At 43.2% G+C, this 24296-nt stretch overlaps 1 protein-coding gene across 1 annotated transcript; it reads left to right on the forward strand.

Moving 5' to 3' along the window:
• The first annotated feature begins 417 nt into the window (after positions 1-417).
• On the forward strand, positions 418-23616 carry efnb3a (ephrin-B3a). The gene is made up of 5 exons (XM_017489326.3): positions 418-1553; positions 10487-10764; positions 20438-20530; positions 20732-20794; positions 21346-23616. The coding sequence occupies exons 1-5, from the start codon at positions 1393-1395 to the stop codon at positions 21783-21785; spliced, it is 1035 nt and encodes a 344-aa protein (XP_017344815.1). The 5' UTR covers positions 418-1392; the 3' UTR covers positions 21786-23616.
• The last annotated feature ends 680 nt before the right edge of the window (positions 23617-24296 follow it).

Consider the following 24296-nt stretch of genomic DNA (forward strand, 5'->3'; position numbering starts at 1 on the left):
GCAAAGATGACCAAGATTTGAAATTTACATTTTAATTATCACTCAAATATAGCGCATATTCTACAATATTCTGTGAAATAAGAGGAATTTTCGACTGTAGTCAACAAGAAAACGCTATTATGCTAAATCACCACAAGATGGCGCGATATAAGCAGGTCAACGGTCGGTATCCTAGCAACGATGTAACGGTACCGATAGTACCCTTAATTTAAACCAAAAAAAAAAAAAAAAACCCAAAACGCTTCATCTGAAGCAACCGGCTTTATAAATAAATAAATAAATAAATAAAGATTCAGCGACACCCACACACACCAATAATAATTTTCCCAATAATATTCGGATTGGAACTTCCTTCAGGAATCGACTCGCTTTTAAAAGAGTCGTTCAGAAAGCAGAAGTGATTCATTTCGTGCACGAGTCGCCAATCATTGTCAGTAGTGCGCGAGCGCCGAGCTGGAACACACGGAGCTGCGCGAGCTCCTGCCGCGAGCTCTACATTTCCCGCATTTTTTCCACTTTAACGGAAGTATTTAGGGTTTATTTTGGGGTATTTCAGGAGAACAGTGTTCCTTTTTTCAGTCACTCTTCCTGTACTAACACCTGACGGACATTTTATCTTTTATTTCACCAGAACTTGCTGTGGAGAGAGCAGCGGTTTGGGACAGAAGCGTTACTATTCATCTGAGGAGGAAAAGTGAAGGAGAACTTTTCCTCCTAGTCTGGAGGATCATCAGATCTCCACCAAAATATTACACTTGTTCTTGTTGATCTTGCTGAAATAAGTTTTAAGGAAATACAAAAAAAGAGCTGAAACTTCTGTTTCTCCTATAAAAAAAAAAAAAGAAAGAAAGAAAGATGATCTTATGTGGGAATAATATGGATGAAATATAACTTGACAAAACTAGCTAACTCAAAAGATGGAGAACTTTCTGGAACCTTTTCTTACATTTTCTTTGTTTTGACACCAGAAAACAGCAGAATCACCAAGTTCATCTGGTGAGGAACTCATTGTGAAGAACAAAGCATTCTTGAAGATCTACAGACACGTCGTTGGAGTCGATTTTGCTTTATTTTTAAGCTTCTCAGGTGGAGTCTTCACACTTTTGGTGCTTCTCATAGACATCGCACCTCACAGGATTTAACGAACTTCATGTTTACTGAAGAACCTCAAACTTGACACTTTGAGGGATCATCACGTTTAAAAAGCTTCACGGTTTCTGAATGATCTCATGACTTGTGAACTTGGCAGTTTCTAACAGGCTCTAAAAGGATGTGATTTAAAAGTCACGTTTCGAAGGATCTCATGAGCTTCGTGCTTTGAAGGATAATGAACTCTAAGCATTGAAGGAGCTCATGGACTTGCCCTGATTTTGTCCGACTGCAGATTTTCGTATGCGCTCCTCCTCGGGTTTATTTTGCAGGATGGAGAGAGGAGCTCAGAAACTCTGTGGATGTCCTCACGGTTTGACGTTTTTACTTGTATTCCTCATGGAGAGCTTAACGGTCATGGCAGCCAACCTGGAGCCCATCTACTGGAACTCCTTGAACAGTAGGTATGTGGTCGCCCCATCATCACCGTGATCACCAGGAGATGGGAATCTAAAATAACAAGCTTCCCATTTCTGCATTTCCACAGTCCAGATCTTATTTATACTTGAAATATGGGTTACTGCAGAGCTTCTGATATGTCAAGAGTTCAGATCAAATGCTAGTTTACTAGAATTGCTAGTAAACCATCAATAATCGACCAAAAAAAACCCCAAAACGAGCAATCATATTTTTTGAAGGACCTCAGCGTAAGGGTTCAAAAAGATCTCACGTGTCAGGTTATAAAGGACTCAAGCTTTGAAGGACAATGATCTTCAAGCTTAACTTCACACTTTGATCTTCTCTGTAGGAGATATAACCTCGTAACGTTCGATGCATAAGGCTGTTACCACCCCGAAATAGATTAATTTGCTATAACAGAATGTCCCTGAAAGCGTTTTATTCTTCGTACACCATAGCAGTTTTACAATTTGTAATTCGTTAATGAATAACGTTAAACTTCTATCCGTTTATTATTGTGGAACGTCCATGACGGTAGAAGTTAGTTCTTTGAAGACAAAAATAAGAAACAAAACGCACCTTGACACAGCATGTTACGAGAAACCTCAAAGAACCCTAAACTCCACTGTCCTGTAGACGTCGGAAATCTTAGTAACGGCTTTATCTCTGATCGTTACAAAACGCTGACACTGGAGACTCCTTCCATAAAAATTATGACTATTATTTTGACATTTACAGAAAACCTCACCAGATCAACAATCTCACACGTTTATTAATCCAATTACGTGGAGCGTTCGCTGTATGAGTCCCTGAAAATGAGCTGTTACTATGGACACGATAACGTATGAAAACGGGGACCAACCACAATCCAGAGTTCAACAGCACTGAGAACAACCGTCCTTCCGTCCATGCTCTTTGGTAAACATCTTCCTCACAGCAAGCCTTTTCATTTTACCAGCTCAGACGCCATTAGCTGTTTGCATGAGGTTCGGATTTCCAAGGAAGTCTGTGACTCCTACGACAGACAGCGAGTCCCACCAAATCTGGAGTGTCTACAGGACAGGACCGACGAGGACCAAGCCGTCATTTAATCGTCTGCTGGACGGGAGTAGAGTCGTGTCATGTCTGAACATTTGAGGCGGAATTCCCAACTTTCGTGTTTGACAATAACGTTTTTAAGTGCAACGTGGGAATGCATAGAGCGGGAAGGGGGGACCGAGATGAAGCTTGAGCACAAACTCGGCGAGATGGTCCTAGGGTTCCTGAAAAGGTCAACGTGTTTACTCACGTCCCATCAGACACACGCGCAGAGCTAACAGCTCAGCTTTGCATGCTAATTCTGAAGCACCATGTGCAGTCGTAAATGCTGAGAGGTTTTAGAGGTAAAGGGCAAGAAGTGTGGTGTAGTTTGGTTTGCTTTGCTAGGAGAAGTGAAATACAGAGATTTCTTCCATGCTGGAGGGAAGGGAAATGATTCCTTCTGGACATCTAATTTGAATCGATTCACAAGCATGACCGAATCAGGGTTTTTAGCATTTCTGAATGACCCGTTTCTGTCATTAGTGTTTCGTCACAGAGCGCCGTGCTGAAACAACCTGTACACATTTTTCTCTACACAAAAAGTGCCATATTTGCAAAATGATCCATCACTACAGCAGCAACAACAACAATAACAAAAAAAAGTGATGTGAGCCCTCATCTCAGAGCTGATTTGCCCTAGAGCTAGTCTGCACAGGGAAAAAAACGGCAGCGCTTTTGCTGTTTTCGCAGATATTACTGCCATTTAATGCAGTAGGGATGATCTTACACAGATCAGGAAGGTCTGGGGTTTCGAAAGGTAGCCATTTCCAGACCTGAAAAACCACGGATCGGAATCATCAGACGTCCTTGTGCTCGGCGCCAGCAGTGTCCTTAATGTGTATCGCATCCACATCCTTTCTCTTACACGTCACGCTGCGTTTACTGACCTTTAAAAATGTAAGTGAGAAAACGGAACATATGAAGTCTGGAAAAGTCTTGAAAAGGTCTGGATTTTTTCCTTTTAACGAGGAAAGAAGTAGAACTCGGGAGGACGTCAGTGATGTGCAACACAAAAAACGTACGAACGACACTCTGCTTATTTTCATTACAGTTGCACGGGACCAGATTTGAAAAGAAAGAAACAGGATTCAGATTCATCAAAACAGGAAACGTCCATGTTTTACGGACATGACTAATTACGGCGCGGTAAAGCAACCAAACCAAAAACACTCTGCTGGGGGAATTTGTTGTACAACACATTAATGATGAATCGTTCGATTCACTAAAGGTGAATCAGTTCGTCTGATGCTGATGGACACGCGCTTGAGAGCCGAGCGCGAGGAAGTGCTGAGATACAATATCGATCCAGGATGTCAGTGCGTACACATGGGTCCTAGACATGTCCAGTGCGCGAGTGAATTTTGCCTCTTTAGTTTTGTGCTGGAGCTACAATGCTAACAGAGTTAACATGTAATGGACATGTATAGCCTCCAGTTTAGCATGGGGCACTGATTCGGCATGAGGCGGTTCGGCTTTGTGGAGTTGTTCAGTGTCTTGAACGGACTTGTTGCAAAGCTGAAAACAGGTGTAGCAGGAAATGGTCAAGTCCAATTACTATCCCTTCCCCCCCTCAGTACACAGTTTGGTGTCACTTAGAGATGACTCGAGTCGTTAGAGTCATTCTTAGAAATTATTAATTCAGATTTCTTCACTGCGTCGTTTCTGTTTTTAGAAGAATTATTTTTCACTTCCAGTCGAACATACACTCGTACTGCATGCTACACTGAATCAGTTTGAAGGGGACTCACTGAACTCGCAGGCACAACTGATTCACAGAATAGCACAGGACTGAATCTCTGCCATGAGCAAAAGATTCACCGATTCAAATACCAATTCAGTGATCAAGAGGAGTCAAGCTCAGTCATGACCAAAATTATTCATTGATTCAAACACCGATCTCCTGAAGGACAGGACTGACTATCTGTCTTAACCGAAATGATTCACTGATTCAAAAACTGATCCGTTGGTTTCCAGAGGAGCAAATCTTAGTCTTGACCAAAATAATTCACTGACTGAAGAAGGCACAAGCTTCAGCACACACAGACACACCTGCAAATACAGCTTGTGCAATTCAGATATTTTTAATATAAAAAAGAAAAAAAAACGAATACAGGTTTATGTTATTTGTTTATCTGCGTAAAGTCTGATTGTGAAGCGTGTCTGAAACAAACAACTAAGCAAACAGAATGATTCAGTGCATAGCCGTGACTGACACTGATTCATTCATATTAGTGACTCGTTTAAAATGTAAAATCACTGAATCGTTTGCAAACGAATCTTTACCTGTAAATAAACTGGGTCCGGGTTACACACACAGACGTTTGGCCCTGACCGAGTGTGTGTCGGTGTTACACAGAGGTTCTGATAGCTTTGTAAAATGGATTGTACTACTTGACCCCAGCTTAGAGGGGTGTGTGTGTGTGTGTGTGTGTGTGTGTGTGTAAAATCCTCCAGCCTCCAACCTTCCATTATCCTTTCATATGGAACGATCAATCATCAGCAAACCTGTCCGGGGATTACACACACACACACACACACACCTCATTCCTCCTGTCATATATTCATTTTGTCATCTTTTAACACTCTCACTTTGTTCTTGCCTCATTTCATTACCTCCTCTTTTCCCTTTTTGCTCCTTGAGGCTGATGAATGCACAGAGGCATTATGGGTAATATTACTCAAACCACTCGGAGCTGTTTGTACACATACACACACAAAAAAAAAAAAACGGCTGACATGAGTCTTCGGAAACCTACACTGAGGGAAGGGGTGCGAATAATTATTATATGTACTGCTCAGATAAATTAGCATGAGAACGCCAAGCTGGCGATGGGGAACGCCAAGCTGGCGATGGGGAACGCCAAGCTGGCGATAGAACCCTAACTTGACAAGAGAACCCTAACCTAACAAGTGTAGCTACTGTACATCTCCATAACCGTGTGGTTGTTACATGGACGTTGAATTCATTACTATTATTCTGTGTTTAGTTGCTTGAGGTGGGCGGAGTCTCAGATGGGGTAAAGAGTCAATCCAGTGTGCTCATTAGAATATTAGACCACACCCACTAGGACATAAACTTTACGTGATGTTTAATAAATGCTCAAATTTTGAAATCATATGAGCAATTTTATCATCATAAACCATCATTAAATGTTTGGCAGCTGTCTCTCTCTCTCGCTCTCTCTCTCTCGGTCTCTCCCCAACACACACTCTCACGTACTGCTCAGACAGTCTGACATTTTATTCACAAACGTTAAAGAGAATGAGAATCAGCCAAATCCCCCAGTGATGCTGTACGTGTGTGTGTGTGTGTGTGTGTGTGTGAGAGAGAGAGAGATGAAGGAAGCAAGAGATATACTATCAACAGAGAGAAAAAGAGAGAGAGAGAGAGAGAGAGAGAGAGAGTTGTTGTCCTCCAGACAGAGACGTTTATTTTTAGCTTTATCTTTTACTTTTCTTATTGCTTGTTTTTGTGTCATCACCTTCATCATCACCACCACCACCACATCATCACCACCACAGTCGTGTGTGTGTGTGTGTATATATATATATATATATATATATATGTGTGTGCGTGTGTGTGACTGCATGTACAAATCCAGCAGCAGGAGTGAGAGCAGTTCTTAGCTTATAAAACCTCTCTCTGGTTACAGCAGACTCCAGATTTACCTTCCCACCGTTTCCCCTGGCACGTTGATTGCGTTTCTGCTCAGTACGGTGGTAAAGAGAGGTTATTTGAGTTCCTGTTCGCTTGAACCAGTTTGGCCTTTCTCCGACCGCTCTCATCAGCATGACATTATTTAGGACATATTTTACTCTGTCTGCCCTGTTCCTCTATAAACATGTGTAACGTTACCTACAGAAGCGAGAAACATTAACACCAATTACTTGGGTTGCAAAAAATGTATTTTATACAAGACGAGACGTTAAATTCTAAAAACAACTCCATATTTCCCCTCAGACCCGCCCCCTATAACCAACAGACGGGTTGTGTGTTTGTGTGATAAGTGTGTTTCAGTGAGGGGTTTAGTCAGCGCTCAGGAATGTGCTGATTATCTGCAGTGCTGAGGTAATTACACAGCATTGATAAACACATTAAACAACACTTGGTGACCACTTACCATAATCTCTCTCTCTCTCTCTCTCTCTCGCTCTCTCTCTCTCACACAGACACACACACGGTTAGATCACAGGTTCTCAACCTGGTCATTAGCCATCCTTCAGTCTGAAACTCCTTGACTTAAACGCACTTTACACCAGAACACCACTAAAAACCACGACTGCAACCGCTTCACACAAAAATACACCCATCTGATTTTAAATATCCGCTCCGTGTGTGTGTGCGTGTTGCCGGTCATGTCCGGTGTAAAGGCCAGTGTGATTAACAACTCAGTGTGATGGACATCGTTTTCAGGAGTTTAAAAAAAAAATCCTAAATTCAGACAAAAACAATCTGAAATGAAGCAAAAACCTGCTGAAAAAACGTTCCGTCTTTCTCTCTCTCTCCCTCCATCTCGGTCTGTCTTTCTCTCTCTCTCCCTCCATCTCGGTCTGTCTTTCTCTCTCTCCCTCCATCTCGGTCTGTCTTTCTCTCTCTCTCTCCCTCCATCTCGGTCTGTCTTTCTCTCTCTCCCTCCATCTCGGTCTGTCTTTCTCTCTCTCCCTCCATCTCGGTCTGTCTTTCTCTCTCTCTCTCCCTCCATCTCGGTCTGTCTTTCTCTCTCTCCCTCCATCTCGGTCTGTCTTTCTCTCTCTCTCTCCCTCCATCTCGGTCTGTCTTTCTCTCTCTCCCTCCATCTCGGTCTGTCTTTCTCTCTCTCCCTCCATCTCGGTCTGTCTTTCTCTCTCTCTCTCCCTCCATCTCGGTCTGTCTTTCTCTCTCTCCCTCCATCTCGGTCTGTCTTTCTCTCTCTCCCTCCATCTCGGTCTGTCTTTCTCTCTCTCTCTCCCTCCATCTCGGTCTGTCTTTCTCTCTCTCTCTCCCTCCATCTCGGTCTGTCTTTCTCTCTCTCTCTCCCTCCATCTCGGTCTGTCTGTCTTTCTCTCTCTCCCTCCATCTCTGTCTGTCTTTCTCTCTCTCTCTCTCCATCTCTGTCTGTCTTTCTCTCTCTCTCTCTCTCTCCCTCCATCTCTGTCTGTCTCTCTCTCTCTCTCCCTCCATCTCTGTCTGTCTTTCTCTCTCTCTCTCCCTCTCTCTCTCTCTCTCTCTCCCTCCATCTCTGTCTGTCTTTCTCTCGCTCTCCCTCCATCTCTGTCTCTCTTTCTCTCTCTCCCTCCATCTCTGTCTCTCTCTCCCTCCATCTCTGTCTGTCTCTCTCTCTCTCCCTCCATCTCTGTCTGTCTCTCTCTCTCTCCCTCCATCTCGGTCTGTCTTTCTCTCTCTCCCTCCATCTCGGTCTGTCTTTCTCTCTCTCTCTCCCTCCATCTCGGTCTGTCTGTCTTTCTCTCTCTCCCTCCATCTCTGTCTGTCTTTCTCTCTCTCTCTCTCCATCTCTGTCTGTCTTTCTCTCTCTCTCTCTCCCTCCCTCCATCTCTGTCTGTCTCTCTCTCTCTCTCCCTCCATCTCTGTCTGTCTTTCTCTCTCTCTCTCCCTCTCTCTCTCTCTCTCTCTCCCTCCATCTCGGTCTGTCTTTCTCTCTCTCTCTCCCTCCATCTCGGTCTGTCTTTCTCTCTCTCCCTCCATCTCTGTCTCTCTTTCTCTCTCTCCCTCCATCTCTGTCTCTCTCTCCCTCCATCTCTGTCTGTCTCTCTCTCTCTCCCTCCATCTCTGTCTGTCTCTCTCTCTCTCCCTCTCTCTCCATCTCTCTCTGTCTTTCTTTCTCCCTCCATCTCTGTCTGTCTTTCTCTCTCTCTCTCCCCCTCCATCTCTTTCTGTCTTTCTCTCTCTCTCTCCCCCCATTTGTCTGTCTGTCTGTCTCTCTCTAAGTCTCTTTCTGTGTCCCTCTTTTTGAGCATCACTCGATTTATGTCTCTTTCTCGTGTTTTTTGTGTCCATCTCATTGTGCGTATGTCTGTTCTTTGACTGCTTTTCTCTGTTCTCTCTCTCTCTCTCTCTCTCTCACACACACACACACACATTGTGTCTCTTTTTCTTTTAGTGTGTTTTTTGGTGTGTCTCTCTTTTACTTTGCATCACTCCGTGTCTCTTTTTCTGTTTTTTTGGGTCTCTCGGTCACTCCGTCTCTCACTTTTTGTGCCTGTTTTTGTGCCTCTCTTTCTCTTCGTTTTGTGTCTCTCTCTCTTTGGGTTTCTTTCTCCGTTTTTTTGTCTCTTTTCGTGTCTCTATCTGTCTGCCTTTTGTCTACACGTGTCTCCTTAGATGTGCAAGTCTCTCTTTTTGTGCGTCTCTTTATATGTGTTTCTGTCTTTTTGTGTGTGTCTTTCTGTCCCTCTCTCTTTTTGACTACTTTTGTGTGCATTTTTTTCCCCTCTTTCTGTGTGTGGGGATCGTTTTCTTTCTCTCTCTCTCTTGGGTTAATTGTATGTCTTCTTGTCCTGACTGAATGAAATGTCATGTTCTCTGGTCATTAACACTCGGCACACAGAGATGAGGTTTATTACACTCCTTGACTTCAGAACCCCCCCCCACACACACACACACACACACACAGAGCAGGAAATGTCACTCTGCTAAATGCCACACCAGCATTTTTATCGGAGGTAAAGAGGTAGAGTAGCATGTTAACTGTCCTGTTCCGTCTCTGCTTAGCTAAGTTCAGCCTCGGTGGATTTTATTACAGCAGTAGCAGTTATTTTAAAGCCCCTGACCTGCGCTGATACAGAGGACCCGGCGTCAGAGCCAGAACTCGTTATGACAGCGTAGCAACAGTGGATTTAACAATGCGTTAAAAAAAAAAAAACACGAGATAAAAACCACTGGACGAATATCTGAAAGTTCTGGAGGGTTTTATACAGATGCTGATCTTAAGTTAGCTAGTTATCAAAAACTCCTGTGGTAACTTTCTCTAGCTAGCGTCGTCAGTGGAAAAAAAAAATCTTATTTGTGTTTGCTAGTTCTTCTGACAGAATGGACAGAATTCACTGGCTGATCGTTAACTTTGTTTTGTTTGTTTACGGCATTTTTGCACTCCGTCTTGCACCTTAACGAGCTTAACGATGTAATAAGGAATTAATGATGGGTAACTTCCCACCGCTGCTCATCAGTACTGAACATTTCTAAACTTTCTTAGATGATTGAAAACCATCTCACACACACACACACACACACACTCATTAACAATGGTAAACACGGTGACACACCCTCACCCCTCTCTCTCTCCCTCTCACACACACACGAGCACCAAAGGGCACGTGGTGTACGCACGTGGGTAGAAGGGAAAAATTGCGCTGGGAATAAAAGGGCAGACGTGGCATTAAACCCACACACAAATATCATCCTGTCAATCAAGGTTTCCATGGTTACCCCGTCTTCCTCACTCAGTCGCTTTTTTCATTCTGTGGACGTTTAAAGCCTTCCGTGGCCTCGTCCTATTTAGCAGAACAGAGACACACTCCTGATGTCTCCACAGGTCAAAGGTCAGAGGATCCCCTTGGGTTTCAGGGTCATGACCTCATGTCTTTGAAATTCTGTATCTCTGTCGCTCTCTCCCTCCCTCCCTCGCTCTCTCTATATCCTGTGTTTGGGTTTATCGCAAAGCTGTTTAATGTTTAAGGGCGGTTCCATTCGAATAAATTACACAGAAGGCAGTGCAATTCTAAATGTAGTCTCCTTTCTAAAATACTGAAAACTGGTGGATGAAGTCGGCCACACATCCTTCACTGAGACTTAGAGACCACACCCCTTTTACTGAGAGACTCCATATTAATTTTCATTCCTTCTCTAACTCTCTGTGTTCAGGTTTGGGGACGAGCGAGGTTACGTGCTATACCCTCAGATGGGGGACCGTTTGGACCTGGTGTGTCCCGCGTCCTCTTCGCGGGAGTACGAGTTCTATAAGCTGTACCTGGTGTCGGAGCGCGAGCAGGCAGACAGGTGCGAGCTGAGCGAGGACTCCAACCTGCTGCTCACCTGCGACAAACCCAACGCCGACACGCGCTTCACCATCAAGTTTCAGGAGTTCTCCCCCAACCTCTGGGGCCACGAGTTCAAGAACCTGCACGACTACTACATCATAGGTGTGTTCCTCATAGGGGTGGGCTAATGGTTCTAGCATTCTAAATGCCTTCTACCTGGAACCTTTTCTGAAATTAACCTCTGACTTTTAACATAGCCACATTTAGTGTCTTAAGTTTGCTCTGTGTGTGTGTGTGTGTGTGTGTGTGTGTGTGTGTGTGTGTGTGTGTGTGTGTGTGTGCGTGCGTATGTGTGTGTGTGTATATAGCCTTGGTTGCTTGATTTTAAAAAAACGTATCATTACAGGAACATAACTGAAAACTGAAGGAGTTCGATGATGTCACGGGCTAAATACATTAAAATTCTTATACAGCACCTAATATGCTGTGTGTGTGTGTATGTGTGTGTGTGTGTGTGTGTGTGTGTGTGTAGGTGTATATTGCTTCCTTTGGGAAATCATTTTTAATTAACCTATTGTGGCTTTTGGTAATTTATACAGTATGGTGGTAATGAGCTGGCACAAAGAGGGAGGTGTGTGTGAGTGTGTGTGTGTGTGTAGCCATTATGTTTTAGCTGAAGCTGGAGGCCTAATTGGCGGTAATGGGTCTCAGAAGCACAAGGGCACTGTGGAGGAGGTGTGTGTGTGTGTGTGTGTGTGTGTGTGTGTGTGTGTGAGTGTGTGAGAGAGAGAGAGAGAGAGAGAGAGAGAGAGAGAGAGAAAGAGAAACTATTTGCATTTCTGTCTTACTCAGCACTTAAATCATAAATTTTCATATCTCTCTCACACACACACACACACACACACACACACACACACACACACACACACACACACACACACACTAGTGGTCTCCATCCAAAACCACATACTATTCCCCATATGTGTGTTCTGTGAGACTGACAGGTGGTACAGGGGCCATGCCTCCTTCCGTGAGACTGACAGGTGGTACATATAGAGGCCACGCCTCCTTGTGTGAGACTGGCGGGTGGTACAGGGGCCACGCCTCCTTTCGTGAGACTGACAGGTGGTACATACAGAGGCCACGCCTGAGTCTGTGAGACTGGCAGGTGGTAGAGGGGCCACACCTCCTTCTACAAGACTGACAGGTGTCGTATACAGAGGCTACACCTCCTTTTGCAGGACTGACAGGCAGTACCGAGGCCACGCCTCCTTCACTGTGACTGAATAGTTCACTCATTACATCACGAAATAATAAAAAGTGTGTGAAAATAGTGCACAATCTTTTGCGAGCAGCATTAGCTAGTCAGCTAAGTAGGTAACAGCAACAATGAAGCTTTCTTGATTACCATGACAGCGATTCATACCCGTGGCAACATCCCAAACCACACACTAGTGTACTAAAGAGTCTGTCAAAATAATATGCTGACAGAGTTAGTTGTTTTGATACACTCTTTAGTGCAGCTGCATCGAGACGGTATTTACTATGTGATAATTTATTGGAAGGCAATGTGTGCACTTGTGGCTGTGTGTGTACTTCTAGTGGATTTTAGGTGTGTGTCTGTGTGTGCGTGCGTGTGTGTGTGTGTGAGAGGGAGGGAGAGAGAGAGAGAGAGAGAGAGAGAGAAACTGAAAATGGATATCTACTGGCTGTATTCCAAACTGCTTTTGGGAGTATGAGCCCTCAGAGCGTTCCTCATAAAATGTTCGATTGCTGAGCGGGAGGAGTTTACAGTGGATATCACACACACACACACACACTTCCCAAGAAGAAGTGCTTGTGTGTGTGGGTTTGAAATGTGTGTGTGCACACACACACAAGAGTTTGTTTACTCCCATAGTGAAGATGTGGGTTTTTAGAGATTTTCTATTTGTGTGTGTGTGGTTTTTTTTTTTTTTTTTTTTTTTGGGGGGGGGGGGGGGGGGGGGGGGGTAAAAGCCTTGTTAATTATTAAAGAGCGTGTTTTGATTTATTTATCAAGGTTAAGCTGAAATAACAGAAGAGATTAACTGTGTGTGTGTGTGTGTGTGTGTGTCATCTGGCCCAGTAGCAGCATAAGTTTTCCGTTTCAGCTTTGTAACCCAAAAGACAGCAGACATCAAGTTTCAGACCTTCATATTTTTATAAGTTGACTAACTAAGAATAACTAGCAAGTTAGTGTGGGTCAGTTGTGAGTCTAAGGATCTTAACATCAGTGAGGCGAATCAGAGAGATGAAATCAGTGAGGCGAAGCAGTGAAGGGAATCATGAAGCAGTGAGGCAAATTATGTATCTGTGAGGGGAATCATGAATCAGTGAGGCGAATCAGTGAGGGAATCCTGAATCAGTAAACAGGTCTGATTGACTCCTGTGCACAAGTCTGATGAAACATTTTAGCTGAAAATCACTTCTACTGTAGTGTGTTGTACAGTGAATGTACAGTGTAGTACAGTACAGTGAATCGGTTGAGTAACAAACACGAAGCGACACGCCGCCTCCTGAACTAGGTCAACAATCGGAGCGGTGTGTGTGTGTGTGTGTGTGTGTGTGTGTTGGAGTCTGTGTTTATCTACATGTCTGAGTCTTCAGCTGTGTTCACGTCATTATCACACACGTGTCTGTCGCCTGGTCCGATTTTAACTCTGTGTGCGCGCGTGTGTGTGTGTGGTGAAAGGGTCGTGCTGAAAGACTCACAGACTAATTGGATCGGTTTTACACAGTGATTCATTAACCTTCTGACTGCTGCAGCTGCTCATATAGACATCACACACACACACACACACACACACACACACACACACACACACACACAAACCCCTCTCTCTTGGCTCACATGTCGGTCAAAAGAGCTTTTACTGAATGTGTGGAATGTATGCGTGTGTGTGTGTGATGTGTAAAAATGTGTGTATGTCTAGAGTAGCACTGCGTAAATGTTATAAAGTAATACTGAAGGATTTATGGTTTTATTTATTTATTTAAAGTTTAGAACAAAACCATTAGTCACCTCATGAGTTTTGAGATACGTAAATCCACCACTACAGCTTAATAAAATATTTATGCACGCCTTATGAATGTGTTATGAAGCCTTATTTAGGTAAGTAGAGAATTAGATAAGCCTAACATTATATAATTCCTGGAAAATTCTATACACTAAATATGTAACACACACATATTAATATTCTTTAAAAAAGTCATCTAATCTGACAGTGTGGAACTAATCTCATCAGGACGCTGTGTTCCAGGGGACGTTTAGTGCTTCCACACCACAAGATCAAATGCTACGCTTCTTAGTTACAAGAAAATTCTAGAGCAAAATACTTGAACAAAACTCTTTAAAAGCACTGTTAATAAAAATACTCAAGATATGTTTGTAGAAGTTATGAGTTCACAGTTCAAATGAATAAATGACAGTTTTACCAGGAAAGTTTGCGTCAGCGGACAAAGCTAAGTGTAAAAACTGTATAATTTGAGGTATTCTGAATGATATTTTTTTTGTTTACGATTTTACGAACACATCTGATTAAATGTTGACGTTCCGGATAATTCTGTCTCATTTCCAGAGTCGCCGTGTCTTTACTTTGGGCCTCATTTATCCAGCTGGGTCATATAACCTGCATGGATTACTGCACTTTTATATCTGGAATGCACTATGGAGTTTAAGTTGCTTATTTTTAATTACATTTACAGCGTTTAGCAGACACCTTATCCAGAGCAACTTCTAGAAGAGCTTTGGAGTCTCTATAAAAAGAAATAAATAAAATAAAATAAAATAAAATAAAAAAACACATCCTCAGGTTAAGGACTAAGAGCACCATCCAGAACATTTACTCCAAACGAGATTTATATGAATATTTTATTTATATTATTTAATTTATATTAATTAAAGAAATTAAATAATAAAGATGGTACCAACACACACCCATCAAATTAAGATAAATAAAACTAATCATGAAAGAAATGGTGGTGTATATTTTCGTCTGATGGACGATTTAGTGCTCACTTATTAATATAATAATAATAATAATATAGTATTACATATTCTTCTAGGCACAGCAGTGAAGCAAAATAATTTCAGTCTTTCAGTCTTTACCCTGATTGGTCGTTTCGTTCTCCAACCTGCCTGTGCACTTTACCTTTTATGGAGTTCTTGTTTTCCCAAATTTCCGTTCTGTTTGGCTAAGGCAAACATATACACACGACTTTACTAAAAGATTGATCAGTAAGGCCCAACCTCTAAACGTATAAAAAGACATGTTGGATAGATCATTAGCATCAGTCGTTTAGGTAGTTTGAGTTTGGCGTACACATTTTCCATTTGTCTAGCAGCATTAATCTGAAAAATGTTCATCCCTTTAAATGGTGTTCTGTGTGTTTTCGGATTCATATCATATTAGTGAACACAAGGACTGATGGAGAAATAAACTTACACAAAAATAGCATAAATCTTGGAATAAAAACAGCTCTTAGTGGAAGTGCACTTAGACTTTTGGGTGTGTATGTGTGTGTGTGTGTGTTGTTGAGATTAGAGCTTTTTACATTGGCTGTATTCCAAACTGCTACCGTTTTTGAGTATGAGCTCTCGGAGTGTTTCAGATCAAACGCTCGATTGCCGAGCGCTCGCAGTTCCCAAAGGAGTGCTTTAACCCAAAACACACACACACACACACACACACACACACACACGCACACACACACACGGTTCAATCCTCTGCTGTGAGAAATGTTTGTGCAATAGTCTGACACAATGCCAAACGTTGTTGACCGTATCTAAACGTGGGCATGTCCTCGAATTTGTTTACTCACTTTAACCGTCTAACGTTTACGCAACGTTTTCCAGACGGTCGCGTAACTCTTGTACATTTACCTCGTTTTAATCAGAGCTTTATTTTAGAAACCTGCTACACCATGCTTACTTCCATGCTAATTAGCTATTTAGTTTGTTTATCTACGCTAATGACAACACTGTGGTGCAAGTTTAGACTCCATTTAATACCATTTTTATGATGTTCTTAGCTAGCTATTTATACTTAGCATACACGTACTCCAATGTAAATGTAAGCTGTGTAGCCTGCTAATGCTAGGTTGAACAAACCCTTTCAGACACGAGCGATGTTTAGTATGCCAAGCTCCGAGATTTCCATATCAGAAAATAAAAAATAAAAAAATCAGCCCTGGATCCCCAGATTCCGTTTGAGTTTCTGAACAAGTTCCTGGAATAGTATCAAAAATCCTCGAGTTCACAGAAATGGAAACATGCTCCAAAGTACCTAGAAAGGTTCCTGTTATGGAAATGTGTCTAAAGTTCTAGCAAACGTTTCTGGTGCAGTCGTGTGCCTAAAGTTCCCAATTCCCAATGAACAGATATCTAAAGTTCCTAAAAAGTTTATACAGAGGAACGGTGTAGAACATTCCCCTATTTCCTGAAAAGGATCTTACAAAGGAAATTAAATAGTTCCTGAAATGGAAACACACACACACACAGGTTCTTCCAAGGGGGGGCGGGGGGGGGGGGGGGGAGTAGAGAAGCTTTTAAATAGTTACTTAAGCTTTTAAAAACATTACTGCGGCGTGTATTCTGTGTTTTGTGAGGAGTTGCTCATAAATGATGCACAAGCGCGAAGAGAAACGTTCAGTCGGCTCCAAGCGTCTGAGAGCAAAAACCCTGAATACTGCATCATTTATTAAACATCGCTGTGTCAATAACTGATTCCACCCAGTGTAGGAGATTCAGGAGTGTGGGATGTGTGCGTGTGTCTCAATGAAGGAGGCGTGGCCTCTGTCTGAAGGTGTGGCCTCTGTGTCTTAGTGAAGGAGGCGTGGCCTGTGAGTCTTTGGGAAAGGAGCCATTGGCAATGAATCTTCTGTTAGACTCAGTGAATGGGGCATGACTTATGTGTCTCAGTCACAGTGAAGTAGGCGTGGCCTCCTCAAAGCTTGCCAACAATCGTATTATATCGTGCTTTCTTGAAACAGCTATAATGTGCCATTTTTCTAGGACTAAATCAAATATTAAAACAGCGGACGATGGTACTGACGATGGTACTGAATTGTATTGTACTGTAACGCATCTGTTATACAATCTCTCAGGTTAAAATAAGGTGATCAATAAAGTTCAGCTGAATGAAACTATATTAGTGTTAATAACTGATCAAAAACTCCTGATTGATTTATTACACCACCGAAAAATGTACATCACTTCCTCTCTCTCCCCCTCACACACACACACTCGCTCTCTCTCTCCCTCTCTGAATGAGATGTCAGTGTGTGTTATTGCCGCTCAGTGCTTCTCCATAATGCAGCTTTATTTGGAGTCTTTCTATATAAGCTGTGACATCACTGTTTGTGTATGTGTGTGTGTGTGTATATACACACACAGCATATACGGATATGGAGCAAGTGTGTGTCTGTAAACTGCAATCAGAGAACATAATTAATCTTTCTATCCACTCATCTATCTATCTATTGCGTCCTTTGTCTTTCCACCATTCTCTCCATTTCCATCTTTCTTTTCTCCCCCTCCAAGTCTCTCTCTCTCTCTCTCTCCCCGTTTATTGCAGTCTCCCGAGTTGAGCTGACAGATACATGACCCAGAAAACCCTTAAGCATTTCATCCTCAGATTGTTCTCTCTTTATTTCCCTCCATCTTTCTACCCTTCTCTATGTTAACATCTTTAAAAGTTTTTAAACTCCCAAACTTTCCCCGTCTCTTAATTTCTCCCTCTCTCTCTCTCTCTCTCTCTCTCTCTCTCTCTCTCTCTCTCTCTCTCTCTCTCTCTCCCCTCTTCCAGCCCCTTTATCTCTCTTCAGTATTTATTATTCGCTTGCTTCTTTCTTGTAGATCATTAATGATTTATATTTTGCTGCTTAAGAATGTGTGGAATGAGGCAGTAAATATATATATATATATATATATATATATATATATATATATATATATATATATATATATATGTATGTGTGTGTATGTGTGTGTGTGTGTGTGTGAGAGAGAGAGAGAGTGAGAGTGTGAGTGAGTGCGGAGGATTTGTGCGCTTGTTAAACTGCAGTTTATGGGCTGATGGACACACAGAGCACACAGGGACACGCCGCCTGTCTGGAGCATGAGACTCCCCTTTTTCATGTTCTATTTGCATTATGAAAACTGTGTGTGTGTGTGTGTGTGTGTGTGTGTGTGTGTGTGTGTGTGTGTGTGAGTCCGCCACAAGCCCCACCATGCTATATTAAAACATTATGACACGTTATTACCCTGTTGCGAACTATCAGGTGGTCATGATTGGCCAGTGTCGTTCTGATTAACAGACACTCACACCTATACAAAAACTCATGATCTCCGGACTAGATGATGAAAACTTAAACACTTAACTGACATACGGCATAGCTCAGTAGTGCGGCGGTTTGGGACAGAGCCCTGACTGTGTATGTGTGTGCGTGTGTGTGTGTTTATCTGGCGATTTTTGATGATGTCATCTTGCTGCTCCACTTCAGAATATTCAGCTGCTGGAAAAAAACTGTGGAAATGAAGAATACTCAACAATGAACTCGGGTTCTATTCAGGATTAGTTGTGTGTGTTGTGAGATCGGCGTAGACTTGACTTGTCCTCTTGCTGCAAACGAAGAGACAGTCTTGACGATGATAAAAACGTTGTTGCTAAGAACCCGATGGAGTGAGAAAACGACTCAGAGATTTCTCACTTTGTTTCATCTATCTCTCTCTCCCTCATCGCTCTGTTTTTCTGCCACTCTCTTTTGTCTCTCTCTCACTCATCTCTTCTCTCCTCTCCATCTCTCCCTCCTTCTCTTTCCATTTCATCTCTCGCTCTCTCTGTCCTACTCCATTTTCTTTCTCTCAGTGTCTCTTTCCATTTTGTCTCTCCATCTGTCTCTCTACATTTTATCTCTCATCTTCTCTCTCTCTTTCGCTTTCTCTCTATTCATCCGCCATCACTCTGGATCATCATCATCTCTATTACTCAATCGTGCAGCTCTCGCTCTCTCTGTCTGTTTGTTCACACTTTGTCCTGTCCTGCTCTCGCTACAAACGAGGCCTTCATGCCATTTTCTCTCCTTCCTCACTTTCACTCTCTCAGCCTTGTTCCTGCCATCTCTCTCTCTCCCCTACTGTTTCTACACGTCCTTTCGCACCCCTGCAGCTTCAGTCACAGGAGGGAGAGAGAGAAGAATGGGAGAGACACAAATGAAATTTAGGAGAGAGTCAGAGAAGAGAGGGACAGATGGAGAGAGAAAGAAGGAAGAACATGAGAGAAAGGGAAAGAGAGAAGGAGGAATGAGAATGAGAGACATACAGAAAGAAGAGAAAGAAAGCGAGAGTTATTCCTCCATGTGTAAGATCAGTTTAGTCAGTGTGTGTGTGCGTGTGTGTGTGCATGTGCGTTTGTACACGTGATTGAGACAAGCATGTGTGCGTTGTTAGAAGAAGATTTTTAGCGAGCGCTCTGGTGAGTGGGCTTGTGCTAGCATGATTTAGCGCTGTTCTGGACGCTAGCCCACTGCAGGCGTTCTTGTTTTGGATCTTTAGCCAAGTGTTTTGTTTTTTTCTAGCGGAGTTGCAGTTTTTAGCGCGTTTGCTAAGGAAGTCATCGACATGACGCATTGAGCTGCAGGCGAAGGACGGCTGGATGTTTTCCGGACAACATCAGAAGCTAGATGATTTAGTGAGATGTGTGTCAGGTGAGATTAAAATCAAGGAGTTTTGCTGCTCTGCCTGAAATCACTCCCTCGTTCACCATTCATTATATACACTGTTCTCTACGGGGCATCGGGTACAGTACGGGGCAACAATGAAGAAGACACCAGGATTGATTCAGACCCGTTTCATATGGGAACAATTCAGTCTTTCTGAAGAAGTCACCGAGTCATTGCACTTTAGTTCAGTGTTTTGGTCTTTGCCTTTCAGAGTCAGAGTCGTTCAGCAGATCAGGGTTTGTGGGCGGAATGAATCTTGGGCCTTACCAAATGATTCACTGATTTGCCAGTCTTTGATTCAGTGAATCTTTTGATCATTATATATATATATATATATATATATATATATATATATATATATATATATATATATATATATATATATATATATATATATAATGTTTACTACTCGCTTATTCAGCAGGTCTGCTTGATTCGTTCGATGCGGCGATTCGTTTGGTACGTCACCATAATGTGTCTGTGGTACAAAGCAACACGGTAAAGTAACAACCAAGAACAGTAGACTGTTTTAAAGCTTATAGGCGCATGTGTGTGTTTGTGTGTGTGCGCGTGTGTGTGTCTGTCGTGTGAGGATGTTGCTGGCTGCAAGTGTGTTAGCATGCACATGTTGTGCCACAAGGAGTGTGTGACCCATTTTCTCCTTCTCTACAGGAGTTCAGCAGTCATGAAAGCCTGTATACATACACACACACACACACACACGGGAGGGAAAGTGAGTGTCAGAAAGCAGTGGGAAGACTGAGCACTGAGGTCAAACACTGTCTCTCACACACACACACACACACACACACACACACACACACACACCACACACACACACACACACAGGTTTACCTCAGCAAGACCTACACACTCATTCTCCGCCTACCTGTCTGTTGGTCTCCTCACCTGTATCTCTTGCACACCTGTCTCTCTTTCTCGGTCTGGTAATCTCACTTGTATCTCTCTCACCTGTCTTTCACACTGCCACCACTATCTCCCCACCCCCCTTTCGCTCACTGTTAACTTCACCGGTCTCTCTCTCTCTCTCTCTCTCTCTCTCTCTCTCTCTCTCTCTCTCTCTCCCCTTCAGCTACCTCGGACGGGACAAGGCAGGGGTTAGACAGCATGAGAGGGGGAGCATGTGCGACGCGAGGCATGAAGGTTGTGCTCAAAGTGGGACAGAGTAAGTACCATCATCATTTATCATCATCATCATCACCACCAGGACAACCACAATCATCATCATCATCATCATCATAATCATCATCACCACCATGTTCTACTCAGTAATATTTTCTGTGTAACACAATCACTCCTAACAGCATTGTGTGTGTGTGTGTGTGTGTGTGTGTGTGTGTGTGTGTGTGCGCGCTTGTTCCCACAGGTGCATATGGACTTCCCCCAAAACCAAAACTGGATCCCGGTCGCTCCAGCAGCAAAACTCCAGGTTTATCTCTCTCTCTCTTTCTCTCTCTCTCTCTCTCTGCTAACCCCACCCGTCTCACACTCGCACCCGTCTCTCTGCTAACTCTACTCATCTCACCCTCCCAACCGCCTTTCTGCTAACCTCACCCGTCTCACCCTCCCACCCGCCTCTCCGCCTCACCCTCCTACCCGCCTGTTAACCCCACCCGTCTCACCCTCCCACCTGCCTCTCTGCTAACCCCACCCGTCTCACCCTCCCACCCGCCTCTCTGCTAACTCCACTCGTCTCACCCTCCCAACTGTCTCTCTTAACCTCACCCGTCTCTTTTTCACTTGCTCACTACCTACCTCAGCCATCTCTCTCTCTCTCTCCCCTGTATCTCCATTAACCTCACCCACCTGTATCACTCCATCTCTCTCACCTCTCTCTCTTTCTTGAGTCTGCTCATTCTCCAGCATACTCCTGTCTCTCTTTTTCTGTTTCCATCTCCCCCTCCATCTTTCTCCCCATGTCTCTTTTTCTCCTTCACCTGCCTGTCTCTCACCTGCCTGTCTCTCACCTGCCTGTCTCAGATCACGGCGCGGACTTCCCAAACAGTGACGAAGCGGGCGAGATGGACAGAGGTGCCGGCTCAGTCTCTTCATCAGTCATCATGTTGATCTTCAGCGCAGTGGGCGGGGTCCTTGTCCTGCTGCTGGTTGCCGTGGTGACCGGGGTGGTGTGTTACCGCAGGAGGAAAGCCAAACACTCAGAAACGCAGCGCCCTAGCCTGTCTCTCTCTGCCCTCACGCCCAGAAGGGGCGGGGCCAGCATGGCAGGAAATGCAGGAGTCATCGCAGGGGGTAACATCACTGGCGGCACAGAGCCCAGTGACATCATCATCCCGCTGCGGACTTCTGACTCCGCCTACTGCCCACACTACGAGAAGGTCAGCGGCGATTACGGACATCCGGTCTACATCGTACAGGAAATGCCACCTCAGAGTCCGGCTAACATCTACTATAAAGTATGAGGAGGGACCTGGAACGCTCCCCCCCAACCCCACACACTTACACACACACTTAAAGACTGAAGACTCTTCCCTTCTTCACGGAAACATGCTCCTACCACATACAAGTTCCGTGTGTTAGGTTTGTGTCTTTAGTTTGCTACGAGGCTAAGGCTGCTAACAAGTAACGGAAGCTTTATAGCCTCCAATTTAGCAGTAAATCTATGTATCATTTGTCCCGCAGAAGCCGAAGGTCACACATCAGCACAGGCTCAGGAATGGGGCGGGGCTTAGTTAGTTAGCTAGCGCTAAAGTCAGTGCTAAATGTAATTACAGTGTATTCCTAGTCTTTCTCAGTATTATTTTTACAGTTTTTCAACACATCTATATTTTTTTACACCGTTTACGCCAAAGCTTTCTGAACTACATGATAGCCGGCTAAACACCATTAGCTTCCCAGTGTGATAAATAACTAAATAAAATACTAAAAATTCATAGCTAGTACTATAACAATTAAAAGTACTTATTCAATATTGCAATACCTAGTACTATATTATATTTTACTATATGTGCAATATCTATAATCTAATAAAGAATATTTATCGCTAAAATCACTCCATCAATTTTTCATCATGTATCTATAAATTCATATTTATAATTCATATTTATGTATAAAAGCTGTAGTAATCATGCATTAGTTAGTAATTACCACAAACATTCTATAAAATCATTAAAGTACACATTGTTATGGAGTCGGATCGGCTAAACTGGAGGCCATAGGCTTCCATTACTTGTTAGCAACATTAGCGTTGGAACTACGGATTCAAACCACGTCACACAGCAAACGTGTATCGGTGCAGTAAATACATTTTGGGATGAAAGTGACATTGTGGACATTTGTGTGCGTGTGTGTATTAAACTGCAGATCTTTGTACACACCTGCAGTAGAGACTGGCACTGAAGCCTTGTTACTTCCTGTTTCTCACCGGTTGTAGTAAACGTTTGGATCGTGTGTGTGTGTGTGTGTGTGTGTGTGTGTGTGTGTGTGTGTGTGTGTGTGTGTGTGTGTGTGTGTGTTTTAAAGATGTCCTAAAACCCCACAAACGTATGATTGAACAGTTGAAATATTGAAGCAATTGATTTTAGATCTGCGTGTGTGTGTGTGTGTGTGTGTGTGTGTGTGTTTGTGTTTATTCTGCTCCTTGCTCACAATTCCCTCGGCGTGTTTATTTCAGTCTCTGTGAAACCAAAAGCGCCGGCGTTTTCCATCCTCCCGCGTTCGTCCCGGATTTTTCCTGCCGTCTCTCTACACGCATCTAAACCCGAACAGACACGCTGAGCGTTCTTACCGCCTCACTTTCACTGGCCGTCAGTAACCTACTAACAACCGCACGTGGTTTCTCTACGACCCTCACACAGAAACCAATTACAATGGAAATAACCAAGTGATAACTATTTTTTAAAAAAGAAAGAACAAAAGATTCTCTTGGTGATCAATGAAATTTCTGTTCAGAGGAGAAACTAGAGGAAGAGTCACTGCTGACCTCCAAGAAATTGACACAAGAAAAAATGCATGATGAAAGAACACAAGCGTCTAACCGATCAGGACAGAGACCCGTCCCTACTCAGGTTACAGTTCAGAAAGCTCCGCCTCTCGCACACGAGTAAAAACGCATTAACGCGGTTCTTACGCTGTTCACACGTGGATTTGGACGAAACTGGAAGGACGTGGCGTTCCGTGTGTAAGGAGAGGGATTGGCGTCTTCTTCCTTTGCTCCTTGTCAGACGTTTTGGTCAAACAGAGCAACAGTTAGATTTCCAGACAGTTTTCCGTACCTCTTTTTTTTTTTTTAAACAAACCCCCATCCCCCCCCCCCCCCCCCCCCCCCCCCCCCACTCTATGAGCCAATCACAGAGGAGGTGGGCAGGCACAAGCTTCAGTTTTGGAGAAAGTATTCTCCGATCTACGGCGCTCCACCCCATCCGGAGTGCCTTTCCGCCATGATCGGACAGAAGCGTAAACAGGGCTGGGCGGTACGACGAAAATATCGTATCGCGATACTCAGACATTTCTACTATACACATCACGGAATATAATTCAGCTAACAAACTGTGTGTAAAACAGTAGTGAAATAAACAAAACAAAACAAAACTTTGAGTTTGAGGATACTTTTCTGTAACGCCTACAAGCAAAAGTTAAAAAAAGAAGAGTAATTACGTCAAAATCAACGGCATCCATTCAGCACCATTTAATTTGCAATTATTAAAAGCGTTAAAAATAAATTAATAAAAAACATTTTTTTTTTTAAATCACCGTACCAACGATATCCCAGAAAAATGTATTGCGCAATCATTTATCGCTATATTGATATTATATCGATATAAGCGTCTAGCCCTAAGCATAAATTATACTTCAAAATAAAGGAAGAGGAAAAAAGGAAGACGGAAATAAGTGATGGAGGCTGCCTCGATATTCCGGAGTTAAAAAAAAAAAAATCTTTGTCCTACGTTAAAAGGTTGTCTCGACCAGCCTTG

Source organism: Ictalurus punctatus, chromosome 16, assembly GCF_001660625.3.
Source record: "Ictalurus punctatus breed USDA103 chromosome 16, Coco_2.0, whole genome shotgun sequence".
Taxonomy (NCBI): Eukaryota; Metazoa; Chordata; class Actinopteri; order Siluriformes; family Ictaluridae; genus Ictalurus; species Ictalurus punctatus.

Coding starts and splice junctions, on each gene's coding strand:
- efnb3a (XM_017489326.3), top strand. CDS start 1,393: ATGCGCTCCTCCTCGGGTTTATTTTGCAGGATGGAGAGAGGAGCTCAG. Junction 1,554..10,486: donor TGGAACTCCTTGAACAGTAG/GTATGTGGTCGC, acceptor CTCTGTGTTCAG/GTTTGGGGACGAGCGAGGTT. Junction 10,765..20,437: donor GCACGACTACTACATCATAG/GTGTGTTCCTCA, acceptor TCTCCCCTTCAG/CTACCTCGGACGGGACAAGG.